General features: G+C 33.8%; 1 protein-coding gene across 3 annotated transcripts in view; it reads left to right on the top strand.

Annotated features, from left to right (window-relative positions):
• LOC106073722 (pikachurin-like) overlaps positions 1–14127 on the top strand; it is a 38322-nt gene extending 24195 nt beyond the window's left edge. For all 3 annotated transcript variants that reach the window (XM_056028957.1, XM_056028956.1, XM_056028959.1), the window contains exons 7-15: positions 98–290; positions 917–1042; positions 1906–2143; positions 2984–3212; positions 4246–4426; positions 5297–5375; positions 5901–6134; positions 6390–6493; positions 6942–14127. In XM_056028957.1, the coding sequence (XP_055884932.1) occupies positions 98–290; positions 917–1042; positions 1906–2143; positions 2984–3212; positions 4246–4426; positions 5297–5375; positions 5901–6134; positions 6390–6493; positions 6942–7087 (1530 nt within the window). In that variant the 3' untranslated portion in view covers positions 7088–14127. The remainder of the gene's footprint in view (positions 1–97; positions 291–916; positions 1043–1905; positions 2144–2983; positions 3213–4245; positions 4427–5296; positions 5376–5900; positions 6135–6389; positions 6494–6941) is intronic.
• The last annotated feature ends 124 nt before the right edge of the window (positions 14128–14251 follow it).

Here is a 14251-nt window from a genome sequence, read left to right as displayed (position 1 = left end):
TGAACATAAGCTTTTTTTTTTTTTTTTAGTTTCATGTTGCATTAGAAATATTTTGAATTTAACAAATCACTCTTTTGTTATCTTTTGGTGACTTCAGGGAGAATACACCAGAATAACTTTACGTCTGAACTTGTATGTGGGAGGTTACAGTGATATGACATCTGTGTCAGAACGTGTCGGGACGACACACCAGTTTGTTGGGTGCTTACAAGAATTACGTCTGAATGGTAGAAGAGTGGACTTTAGGAAACGGAATATTTTAGGGGAATCTGAATTTGGAGTCAACGTTAGTGAGTATGAAGTCAGGGGCGTCTGGTTTATTGTGATCCCTGCTGTATTTACTGGTATTTTCACAGTTGTAGTTATAGATATAGATTCTGTTAGTATTGTAGATTTTGATCCCTAATTTACTTTATAGATCATTAGGATATTTGTAAGATTTCTGAGTGTTTATGGATTTTGCATTCAGAAACTATATTTTTTTTTTAGTTTTGGTTTGATTTGAAATAAAATTTGATCTGAATAGCTAACTGTTGTGTCAAGAAAAAAAGTTATATATATTTATATTATTATCATTAAGCCTTTATCAAATGCTAATAGTTCTATCATTTTTTTTTTCTTTTATTCAGCTTTGCACATCATTATTGAAAAAAGTCTATATTACAATATAAGGATGAGATCAAATTACAGCATTTTATGATTTATAGTTTTTGTTGGTAAATTTGTATAACTTTTTTTTTATTGACACTTTCTTAAAGCCTCCCCATTCCAATTCTTTTAGGTTTATGGTTTGTAAAATATATTTCAGTCACGCTGTTTCCTCTTCAGATGGGCTCGGATTATCCGTATAATCAACATGTACATTTAATCAGGCTTATACATTCTCTTACATCATGTTTTTTTTTTTTATGTACAGGGGAATGCAGCGCCAATGTGTGTGACAATGTCTTCTGTGAAAATGGAGGAACTTGTACTGCCAGATCAGCTGACCAGTCCATTTGCTTGTGTCCCCTGGGCTTTTTTGGCGACTCCTGTACTGAAAGTAAGTTTAAATAGGTGGTTACACACCTTCTTGGTACTTGTATGAAACGTTAGAAACATTGCAGAATAGTTTTAGAGCCACTGATGATTGGTATTATTATGTCATTTAGGAGTTTATTTTAGTTTTAACTAATAACACATTGGGCCACAAATACCAAAATACATCAAATGTTTAGTATTTTGCTAAATTGCCATTTTTACAACTTAACAAAATAACAACATCTATTCTGTCTGCATTCTCATCATTTTTGTGTCACATCAAAGCATTTGTGTCTTGCTGCCTCATTAAACAGCAGAAAATGGCATTAAAAAAAGTGCAAGTTTGGGATGATTCTCATAATTCCTTTACAATTGAATTTATACTGAAATCATACTTGCAACAGAATCCTCTTCATTTTCTTTTAGAAACTGGCTCCTAGGTGAACTTATATTTTATTAATCATACTTGTAATTTATACATTTAAAAAAAAAAAAAACGAATTGATATAGTAATTTATTTTTGCATGTTAATTATTACAGGCCTTGGCAGCCTGGACCAGACTGTCTGAGAGAAAGCTTTGCTAAACCTAAAAATAATTCCTATTTAGAATTTAGAGAATTTTATTTGGCTTTGCAAACTAAATAACTATACAAGTCTTCCATGGCTTCTTACTCCATGTAAAAATCTTGCAGGCTTCTTGTGATCTGTTTAAAGTTTATCTTGTTTTAAAAAAAATTGTATAATGCAATGGGAAAACTGTCAGAAGATATCAAAGCAATAAAATTCATTGGTAAAAAAATTTAGACATTGAAAGTTTCCTGAAACAGAAGATTTTGTGATTTCACTAATACATTCCTTTTGTTTTCTATCTGCTTAACCTACAGGTCAACCTGTGCATGTACCTCAGTTTTCTGGCCACTCCTATTTAGAGTTCCCTGGACTACAGAGGTCAGTATTGTCCTACACTGACATTGAGATCACCTTCAAGCCCACAAGCTCCGATGGAACTTTGTTCTACAACGGCTTCTCCAGGGACAGGAAGGGAGATTTTCTTTCTCTCTCTCTGCAGGGCGGCTTTTTAGAGTTTAGATTTGATCTAGGCACTGGACCAGCTATTTTAAGGTAATACCCTATAGCAACTCTATGAAGAGCCATTTATATCGACGGAAATGTGAAAGAGAGATGAGAGATGAAAATAGTTTACTGACAAAAAAAACAAACACAAAATATGTGACCCCAAAGATGACTTGACAATGTAGCGACAGAAATTTAGACATGAAAATGAAAAGTTTGCTGGGATAGATTGATCATTATGCAAGCTACTGTCCACCTTTCTAAACTCTTGGATACTAAAAAATGAGAACCCAATTTTTGCCAAAGAAATTTATGAATTCTTCATATATAAATATATCATCTTATTATTTTTGTGCAGACAACTTAATTTACAACATTCAATAAGAAAATTAAGACCTATCTGTTCAAAACCTTTTTAGAGAAGTTTGTCATTTTACCTCTCATGTTTATGTTTGTAATGTTATCAGAGCGCCTTGAGCCAACATCATGTTTGTTAACAGCGCTCTATAAATTAAATTATTATTAGTAGTAGTACTATGCTAATAAAAATAAAGAAAATGTTGCTGATATAATAATAACTTCTAAATATAAAATTATTAATTCATCTCAAATTAAATGACTTAGTGAAAAAAAAGGTCAAGTCATAAGATATTTTATATAAGACCTTTTTTTTTTAAGTGAGTTCAGTGTTTTATTAAAATGTTTTACAATTATTTTTTTTATTTGGCTTTATTTTTAACAATTTAAATTGATTCTTACTTACTACTTATCTTATTTTTTCAAGTGATTTTCATTTTGTATTTAGATTTTTTAAAACGTTTGTAAACTTGTATTTCATGATTTGTATTTAGTTTCCACTCAAAGAAATATATTTTTTTTTGTTTGTAGAAGTATGGAAACACTTACCATGAACAGCTGGCATATCGTTAGAGCTTCTCGCACAGGGCTTATGGGGACTTTGAATGTAGATGATCAGCCGCAGGTATCTGGCCAGTCAGAGGGAGCATTCACTCAACTCTCTCTCTTTGATGGGCTCTATCTGGGTGGTCACCCCAACTTTGATCAGACGTCTGTGCTGTCCAATGCCACCCAGGCTTTCTCTGGATGTCTTCAAAAGGTAAGGGTTTAGAAATGCTTTGGGATTGAATATCACTTAAGTTGGTAAAATGTAACGAAGTTGGTAAAATGTAACGCTGTAAAACAGGTTCTTTTGAAGTATAAATTACATACCTTAAAAATAATACAAGTGTCTACAAATTTTATGCCATTTTTATGTTAGCTTTGGTTACAGCAATAGCTATGGAGAAATAAGGATATAAATATACAAGAATGTAAAAAAAAACTGGTTAAAGTTGTGTGTTTTTGTCTACTATTAACCTACACTCTCTTCATGAATGAGTGGAAGGAAAAAGCTGGTCAAAACTGGCAGAAAAGTTGATAGTGTGCTAAACATAAATGAATAGCAGCACCAGGGACTAAGTTTTTTTAAGAGAGAAATTAGTGAATTAAATGCTACAAAAATAAGGGACTGCGCCGACCAAGGCTCGAACCAGTGACCCTGGAAACCCTGGAAATCTTCAGCACCTAGCTTCAACTCTATAATTGTGTTGTGCTAATAATGTGAATGTCATGGATTTGGACCCCATACTGTCTGATTTTTAGATTACCATCTGATCAGATAGGAATTTTCAAATGTATAATAGGATTTGATTATTTTTTCTAATAACATATTAGCTTCTACCAAAAGGAGGAGGCACAGTGGCTGAGTGGTAAAGTATTTGGCTTCTGAACCGGGTTCCAGGTTTGAATCCTCATGAAGTCTGTGATTTTTTTTATTTCAGGATCTTAAGTAGCTTCTGAGTCCACCCAATGGGTACCTGACATTAGTTAGGGTAAAGTAAATGCGGATGGTCATAGTGCTGGCCACATGACATCTTCATTAATCATAGGCCACAGAAACAGATGACCTTTACATCATCTGCCCTATAGATTGCAAGGTCTGAAAGGGGGAACTTTATTTTTCTATCATAAGAAAATATAATATACATGTCTGGGTTACATATCTGTGTTATAATTAGTTAATTGGTAGGTTGTTATTTTGATTTAATTCTTCAAGCTTTGTTAAGGCTTATCATTTTCTTGTTGCCCAGGTCATCATCAACAAGAGAACGCTGGACCTAGTAGGGGGCGCCACTTATGGTGTCAACGTAAGCCCATGCTCACACCCCTGCGCAGGTGAGCCATGTTTGAATGGAGGGGAGTGCAGGCCTAACCTGGACATGTTCACCTGTCTCTGTCCCCTGGGCTACACCAACACTAACTGTGAAGAGCGTAAGTTTGCTGTCAATACTAACAACTAATAGTTACACGTTTGTACAGTTCAGTGTTATGTCCCTGTTTAGGTCATCTACTTTTTGTTTTATTTATGTCTTTTTTTTTACCTGTGACTTTATTGGGGTTGACCATAAAAGCTTTTGTAAAAATAATACTGGGTTCTTATAATCCTAAAATTCCAATAGCACCATATTAGTGGCATCCAACCTTTTAATTTTAGCACCATATTTTTTATGTGACACATGGGGAAGGTAGTTTTATCATAAGAAAGAGTAAGACTTGTCCATTTCAGACCTTACAATCTGTGGGGGAAGATGATGGTCATCTGTTTCTTTGGTCAACGGCTAGTGAGAGAAGAACAACGAGTTAGGCCCTAAGGACCAACAGCCCTGACGTATGTCAGGTACCCATCAGAGTTGGGTGGAATCAGGAGCGTCCTTAAAATCCTGAAACTTAGAATTCACCCCTCGAGACCCTTTGGTTCGGAAGCCAAGCACTTTTGCACAATGCCACCATGACCCTACTTTTATTGATATGAAATGTTGTAAGTTGTATTGAATGGACTAAGAAGTTTATTTCTTTTATCTTAATATTGCAAGAAGTCTTAGAAGTTGAAGTGTGCAAGTCTGTCTTGATGTAGCACTGTCAGATAGTCCTATGAAGTGCATTATACACAAGAGCGCACTTAATGTGCAATAAAAACAAAAGGGGATTTTACACAGTCACAAAAGTAAAAACAGACATTCAAAAAAAAATTTGTTGGTGGGGGGGGGGGGATGTGCTAGACTGACTATTGGACTACCAACACCAATGTGGCTCTGACCAATTATGTTACGTAATATGTTCTCATTGAATGTTTCTAATCAGCCCAAGAGCAGCTTCCTACCTTACCAATGTTCAGTGGAGATAGTTACTTGATGTACAATGACAGTCGCATTGTGAGAAGGTTGGTCTACCTAAATTAGAACTTGATCAGTTATACATTAAGTACTTATGTAGGAACATAACTTGCAATTAATATCACTCTGAAACACACTCAAAGGCATTAGCCATATAGAACAAATTACATAAAATGCAAAATTTTTGTGAAAAGGGCACTAACCTTTAGCATGAACATCTCCAAATAGAATTAACTTATATTCTTTTTTACTTATAGCAGAATATAGCGCTATATATTTTGGCAGACATATTGATATTTGTTAAAGCTTTGATTACAAAACCAGAAAAAAAAAATGTAATTTATTTTCTGTTATATACTTTTAACTTTCTATAATGGAAGAGAATTTTTTTTTCACATTTAAATGTATACACTAATCAAGAGAAAAAATAAGGTAAGTTAATTATGAGTTTTACAAATCTTGCCTCTCCTCCCCCCCCCTCCCCCCTCCCCCAATGCAAAATTTATCGCAATAATTGGGATCACTATTTTCTTAACTAACCATTGATACATTTTTTCCTGTGTATCACTTAGAGTTGTCGGAGGCAAGATGGATTTACAGCTGACCATTCGACCGACAGATCCTGATGGTCTGTTGTTTTGGAGTGGAGAAGACTTGGGTCAAAGGTCCTCAAGAGATTTCTTTGCTCTCGGCTTCCATGCCAGGAGCCTGCAGCTGAGTTTTAACCTCGGCAGCGGGGAAGCGCTCATTATTTATAATGAGACCGATCTCTTTGATGGTCAGTGGCATTTCATCCGCGTACAGAGGTGAGTCTAGATAAACACAGACAGATGTAGTTTTGAAATTTGTTTATGTACGGCTTCGTTTTTTTCATTTTTCACTATGTTGAAATACAAGCTGCTACAAAATGAGCTAATGTTTCAATCAGCAGCAGTTTCTTTGAAATTTTTCAGAGAATGATCTATTTATGATTTAAATGACAATGCTTGGCTGTATATGTATTGAAGAGTATTTTGGCTTCGTCTTCTTTGTCTAATCACAATTTTTTGTGTATTGTACAGGAGTAAACAAGATGCCTACCTGGAGGTAGACAAGAAAGACATTGTAGAGGGAAGTTCTCCTGGAAGTTATACAAATCTGAACACTGATTCTACAGTTTATCTAGGTCAGTTCAATTGCATTATTAATATTTTAAACATTTCTTCTGGTTTCTTATGGTGTATCATCAAATTTTTTTTTACATTCAGTTTGAAAATAGTTTTTAATATTTTTGGCATTTTTATTGTTCACCCACTTATCACATTGCAGATCAATGGAGAAACTCCAATACATTGTTTAGCTACTTACTTAATTAATAAACAACAAGCCTTTACATGGATCCTAGGTCTACATGTTCACAACATATAACTCAATAACAACTACATTCTTAGAAATCATGTTTACCAACAACAATAGTAGCCCAGCTAGTTATTTTGTCAATACTAATGCTAGTCCTACTCATGAAAGTCAGCTGGTATACACACGTCTGTCAAACTGTTGCAGTTTTAGCCTCTTTAAAAAACAAAAAAAATATTAAGACTACATTAACACCCAGTTGTTTCTTTTCTACTTAGGTGGAATTCCTGACGTCCTTGAAAAAACAGCAGGTCGTTACCGCAGAGGATTCGGAGGTTGCATCTCAGACCTTAAACTCGCTACGGACTATGATGTTAAACTTGTGCCGCAGGCTTACACTGGCAGAAATATTGGGCAGTGCTAATTTGTCTCCCCTGAACATTATTGAGATGAAACACTTAACACTGGTAGTCTTGCTGAAAAATTTCAAACTTGACAGCAAATGAGCTTTGTGCTCAGATCTTCTTGCAAAGCTCTTGGGAACAATTGACGCATAGGAACAGTAAAACAGAGATGCGCAGTAAAATACCGCTTGCAAGAATTCAACTCTTTGTTGGGAAACAAATAAGATATTTATGTTAATATATATGTAATATAATATATATGTATATTTGATAATACTTAAAAAGTACTTAAGCAAAAGTTGTCAGTGCTTGGTATTACGACATAGGCTTTTTCATTCATTTGTTATTCATTCATTTGAAATATCTTGAGTTTTAAAAACTCTATTCTTAGTTTTGTAGTGTGCTTGTTAATTTATTACAATGAAGTGAACACGTGTGTACTGTGTATACTCAATCTAAAATAAAGGGGGGGGGGATCAAAGACTAGAAATAAAACACAAGTAATGGAAGAACAATTTCAAGGTACTATTTAACAGGCCCCAAATATTAAAAATTGCCAAACTTATTTCTATAAAATAATGTAAAAAAAATAATTTATACTAAGAGCATCCAATGCTTTTAAGGTTTGGCTGTGTTTTTAAAACTTAAGGTACGTTTGTCAATTTTGCTCACTTTTTTCAGAGTCTTACTCTTCTTAGTGGTTATAGTTAACTGAAAATCAGTGCTGCATTTTGTCAGAGCATTTGACTACAGCCTATTTTTCATATAGAATGTCTGGCGTAAGAATTAATCTTAAAGGTAGTGAGTAAAGTTTCTATAGAAAACTTCAATAGTGAAACTTCAATAGTGTTCATTTAGATTGTGAAATTTTAGGTTAGAGATATTAAAGATTTTTTATCTTTTCTGATTTATATTTTGACTAGATGTATTTCTAGTCCTTGACCCTCTGGATTTGGTTAGGCTTCATTAATTCTTCACACCTTTTATAAGAGTACAGTCAATATGATGTTAGGTTTTTACAGCAGAATATACTTGTAGATATACCCGTAGTTGTAGAACTAAGGCTACTTTTCATTTGTCTTGAGATTACAGGTCAACATGACATGGCTTAAAATGACAGCAGACTTAACATGACAACTCATAGCAGACAGTTCTAGAACTAAAGCCTAAACTTTGACTATTTAAGCTGTGCCCACAATTACCTTTTTTACCTCACGTTTCTATATCATTGTAAAAAAAAATATTTTTTTTTGTGATAGCTCTAAAAATTAAAAATATATTACAAGATCTGACTTCAAAAAAGAAGATAATTACGTCCTACGCATTTCATGTGTCATTGTAGATGTGCATGTTAATCAATGACTTAAACTCTGCTTAGTCGTTGGTTTTCCTGGCTGATTCAGGCAACCCATTCCATTCTCCATTTTCATTATTTAAGTTTTTTTTTGTTTTTAAATCTGATAAAGAAGGTATAACTTACTCTTGCATAACATCTTTCTGTGTTGGTTTGTGCCCTCATGAAGTGTTAGTTGATATAAGGGGGACGGCTAGGAAACACATTTTATTAGATTGAGTGTACACAGGTGCATGCTATTATCCTGACGAAGATTGCTAATATATTGTTATCTTGTTTGCATATTCTGTTTCTGATGTATGCATAATAAGATTAAGTATTTCATTCTTGTGTGTAAAAAGATCATTTTTGTTTGTAGTGAAGTCGTTGTTGGGCTGCCCTACATTCATGTTGTTTGAACTAGGGATTATTTAAAAAAATGTTTCTATTTTCGTTGTCTAATGAAGGCGTTAGATAGGATTGTCTTACTTCTCCTTGAATTCTCTCCCTTGCCATCTCCACAGCAGTCTGTCAACATTGTGTTATAGTAGAATTAACGGTTCTTACCGATACATGGTTTTCAGATCTGCCACTGTCCGTTACATTATTTATTGCATTATTTTTTTTTTCTTGCTAAATGCTGACTAGAATATGACCAGCCACACCCATGTGTTTTTAATCACCAAATGTCTTTATCATTCCATGATTATTTGTTCCACTAATTAATTTTTTTTATACCTTTCACATTCCTATAATAGTTAATGACTATTCCAGTAAAATTTTTAGTGTGATTTGTATATGTTCAGAGTTAAAAAAAAATTTTTTTATTTCTCTTTTATTTACATTCCTTTACACAATAATTATTATTTGCCGTTATTGTAATTTTTTTTTTTTTTTTTTTTTAAACTGTTGTATATACTCTAGTGAGAATTTCAACCAAGAAAAATTACTTTATGAACCCAGTTTTTGTTTGTTTTCTTTTGTGAATTGTTAATCCAACACTTGTAAGACATTTACACAGCTACTACTTATAATGGAACAAAATGTAAAACTCAATATGCCAAGAAAAGAAAACGTTCTTTTTACGTGTAGCATTTGTAAGGTGGCTTCCATTCATTTCAATTTTAAAATTTAACCATTTGAAACAAAATAAATATAGTTTCAGAGTTTGAAGTTTTAAATCCGTATTTTCTAAATGTTGATGTTTTTCACTTACCTAGTCCAAATCTGTTTCACATTTGGTACATCAGATGTGCATTTTTGTTTTCCAAAGGATGTACAAATCACATTTTCACTGTACTCTCTATTTGCGCTGATTATTTTTGTTTGCTGTGTTTAATTTAGACATGGTACTCTAGATTTAGAGACACATAGAGCTTGGTTTCTCAACCTTGACTTTTGCTTACCCAGGGTGATGGGGGGAAAAATGGTATGGCCTTCTCAGTGAGTGCTTTTAGAAAGACATTTTGGTCACAGGGTGAGATAAGGGGTGCTTGGGATTGAAAAATCTATGCAGTTGGTTCCTTGGAGAAAAATAAAATGTTGAGAACCACTGATATAAAGAGACAGTGTAGACTGTCAATGTTTATGTAGCAGCTCTTTAGCCAGAATGTTTGGATGTTGTCTTTATGTTGTCTTGATGTTGTTTGTCTGCAAATAAACACTTGACAAACAGTGAGTTCAAATCAAAACCATTGACTTTTGTAAAGTATTTTGTAAATTATTTAATCATTGGAATGACCGAGCCCTACTTGTAAGACCAGACAAATGTGTCTGTTAGCCAGACACTCTTGTTGGTCCATTTTTTCTTTAATACTTTTGATCACTTGTGATGCTGTTTGCAGATATTTTTGTAAACTGGTTGATGGTTGTGTTGCTATTGCTTGGTACTGTGGATGTTATTTATCAATTTTTTTAACCCTGTCTGTCATTTATCTTTTACGAGTTTGATTTTATAGAATTCGGGCATCCTTTTATTGAAGAATAGGAATTGCATAATATACACATACAAATTATTTGCAGTTAGATAGCATATGATAATAGATGATTGTATAGCCCAATTTTCAACGGATTGTATAGCCCAATTTTCAATGGATTGTATTGTAGAGAGTACTTACAAGAACTTATACAAAATGTTTTATTCTTTTTTTTTTTTTGTACATTTTTTTTAAACATTAACTTAGTTGTGTGATGTTAGATTCACTTGCACATTTGATGACTACTTGGTATACAGAAAAGCTCTTACAAATTTTCCCTGGACTGAATCATATTTATTTATAACATCTTATATCCATGTACAAGATAAAAGTTGTGAATCTACCCAAATCTTAAGGTTACCTTACATCTGTTTGCCAAACTAGTGGTGGCATTTGTTTCTGTGTGTGCTGGCCACATGGTTTTCCTTGTTGAACTATTGGCCACATGAGGGTAAAATTTTATGTTATAGTGGGAAGCGTGGTCGAGAGGCCAAGTGCGCTTGAACTTGGTTACCTAGAAGGGGGCTCGAGTTTCGACACCTGACTCGGGCAGAGTTGTGTTTCCTGGGCGCCTAAAGGCAGCATGGAAAACCAACTCCTAGATACCCCCCCCCCCCCCCACCCCACACTGGTCCACAAATGAGATTGGACCATGAGCATGCTATAAGCATGAAAGTAGCGCTATATAAAAGCTATAATAATAATAATAATTCCTATTATGGACTTCTGGGCCTTTAAGGAAAAATTACTGGTTCTTGGCATTCAGTAAGTTTCATAGTTAATGTCCGTGAGCACTTCTTTCCTTTTTTTTCAGCATTCACAAATAAAGTTTCCCTTTCAGACTTTAGTTATTATAGGGCAGATGGTGTAAAGGTCATCTTTTTCTGTGGCCCAGGTAATGAGGGTGTTGTGTGACCAGCTCAACAACCAGCTGCTTTTACTTTTCCTCTACTGTCAGTTACCCATTAGAGCTGGGTGGACTCGTTTCGCCCTAAAAGTCCTGATATCATATATTGTATTAGCATTGACAATTGAGCACAGCCTTGTTGAACCCATGTAAGGTCTGCAGAGTCCAATTTTAGCCTTGAAATGCCAATGACATGAGCAGGTTGCTTCTAATTTAGCATAGCTTTTGTTTACACTAGCTCTTGAGACTTTTCCTCTATTGTCAGTTACCCATTAGAGCTGGGTGGACTCAATGCGTCCTAAAAGTCCTGATATCATGTATTGTATTGATTATCATTGACAATTGAGCACAATCTTGTTGAACTATGTAAGGGCTGCAGATTCCAATTTTAGCCTTGAAATGCCAATGACATTTAGGGCATGAGCAGGTTGCTTCTAATTTAGCATAGCTTTTGTTTAGACTAGCTCTTGAGATTTTGTTCACTCTGCTTGCAATTTGAAGTTTGTATATAAAATAGTAACACTTGTAATCTTGAACATAAATTAGAAAGTACTTGTTAATGTAGTACCAGGAAAGTGACAAGCTTGTGATGACATTGTATACAGAACACAAAACCATGTATGGTGCCATACTTATGCAGTCCGTGGAATTTGATTTATAATTGTTTTTTTACTTTTTTTTTTTCTATATAGTAACAGTTTTGTCATCTACTTCTTTGTATGTAGGTATTGTTTAAAATGACACTGCATCAATGTATTTTATAAAAAGTCAATGTTCCTATTATTCTAAGTGCATCTATTGTTAAAAGAGTGTAATGTAATAAGCCTTGAGTATCTTTCTATTACCAGAACATAGTATGTTGTTCTTTGGTTGTTGTTGTTTTTGTAACACTGCATTGTAATTAAAAGTTGGTTGGCATTACAGAGGGTTACAATACAAAGTGTTTAAAAATGAATGTGGCTAAACCATTGTACTCTATTTCAGAAATTAAAAAAAATAAATAACTAGATGAACACAAGTGTTGTATCTAACTTTTAAGTTTTTATTTCATGCTTAACAAGTGCTCAATGTGACCTTAACCACAGTCGGCACTGACATCAATCCCAATATGAAAATTCCTCCCAAACTCTCTTTAAGATGTCCCCGTCCACTGTGTTCATCGATCTTTCATGTCATTGATATATATTGTCAAGAGTGGAACAAACAACTTTGTCTTAAACTTACTCCCATAGGAAAAAGTTGCAGTGAATTCGGGGGACCTGGTAGGACAAGCGCAGAGTTTAAGGTCTTTATCACCTATTCTATGAATTCACAGCTGATACGAGTATTGAGGGTAACAAACCAGTTATTTTTCTAAATAGACAAATTGAAATTCACACCCAGTTCAGCAAGGGTAACTCCTGCATCCAATGTCTATTAATTCAGTCCATTACAATGCTTTCGAAATGAATAAATGTGTGATGATTTGGGCACATTCCTTTTTGAATCAGCCTGTATTCTATTCCACTGTCCTGTCCAATTAACATTCTTGGGTTCTTAGATCAGCATTGTTGTGTTCTTTCTATTAGACAGATCTAGTTAATAAGTGTTGACATTTAAACCTCACCACTTAATCATTTCAAATAGTTCTGTTCCTCTGTGTACTAATGGTCAGCTCTGGTAGCTTTTAAAATGTTTACATGTTTAATAGTACAAAATAACAATTAAAATGTTTACATGTTTAATAGTACAAAATAACAATCTTGCAGCAGATGACTGATATCGTCTTGATGTGTAAGAGCAGTGTCACATTAAATGGTGGAGAAAAGACAAGGAGTGTGGGTATAGCTATTACCCTTCCAACAAAGTAGCCTACATCTGTTGGTCATGATCAGTTTTTGTTCAGGGTTTTCATTTTTTTTTTAAAATCAGATTGATAAATTCATTTGTTTATTTATTAAATAGTTAAGTCTTGTTTTGTTTTTTGGCTGACAAGCTTTTTTGTTCTCATTGCAGTTAGGCATTTGTCTTCTAAGTAAGTCTTATTTAGTAAGGCATTAAAGTATGACTTTTTACAATTATGATTATGGGTTGTTAAATTTACTGAGTAACTTAACACTGCTCCTAGAGTCAGAAGTTAGTCATAGAACAACTTTCCACACATTCACATAGAAATGGTTCTATTTATTTCATTTTTTAATATATTTTTTTTAAATTTTGTGTACAAATAAGTAATTACTTCCTGACACCAAACTTGCTGTCATCTGGTTATTTCAGAGTGCATCCAGGCTTAGCCTTTCTTGTACTGGTCATTGGAATGTGTAGACAGTTGTGTGGGTCATGACGATGTCAGTTTAAACAAGACTTTAGATAAATGTACTTTTTGTCTCCTCCAATTTTACAGGACATTGAAAGCTACTAGATCTATATTTTATTGATCATTTTTAAGTCTCCTTATGTTGATCTAAAGGGACATTGGCAATAATATATCAAACTTTGTATTTTCAGTGTACCGGTAGTTATCTCTCTTTTAAAGGAATGCACCCAGTATTTAATTTACAAGATAAGTGCTACATGGATTGATACTGAATGATAAGTGCTACATGGATTGATACTGAATGATAAGCGCTACATGGAATGAGACCAACTTTAGACAAGGGTGTATGATCTTCTTTCTATGTGGAAATTTTGTGTGGATTGAATTTATTGATCAGATGTATATGTTGTTTTTTTCTTTTAAGTTAAACTTGTTTAATTTTGTTCTTTTCCTTATAAAGTTGAACATTGGATTCAAGGCTTTAGATTTAAATATTGTTCTTCATGGCTGTCATGTGTTACAATAAATATTTGTGCAATAAAAGCAAATTTGTAATTTTGTATTTGTAATACTAATAAGAGTTCAGGAAACAGGACTTGTGTATCAGTGAACTAATAATTATTTTTAATTGGGGAAAAAAAAGGGACTGAGGTATGTTTCTTTTTTTTTTAC

Source organism: Biomphalaria glabrata, chromosome 5 (assembly GCF_947242115.1).
Source record: "Biomphalaria glabrata chromosome 5, xgBioGlab47.1, whole genome shotgun sequence".
Taxonomy (NCBI): domain Eukaryota; kingdom Metazoa; phylum Mollusca; class Gastropoda; family Planorbidae; genus Biomphalaria; species Biomphalaria glabrata.
The sequence above is the reverse complement of the archived record's forward strand: the minus strand, read 5'-3'. Positions and strand labels throughout refer to the sequence as shown.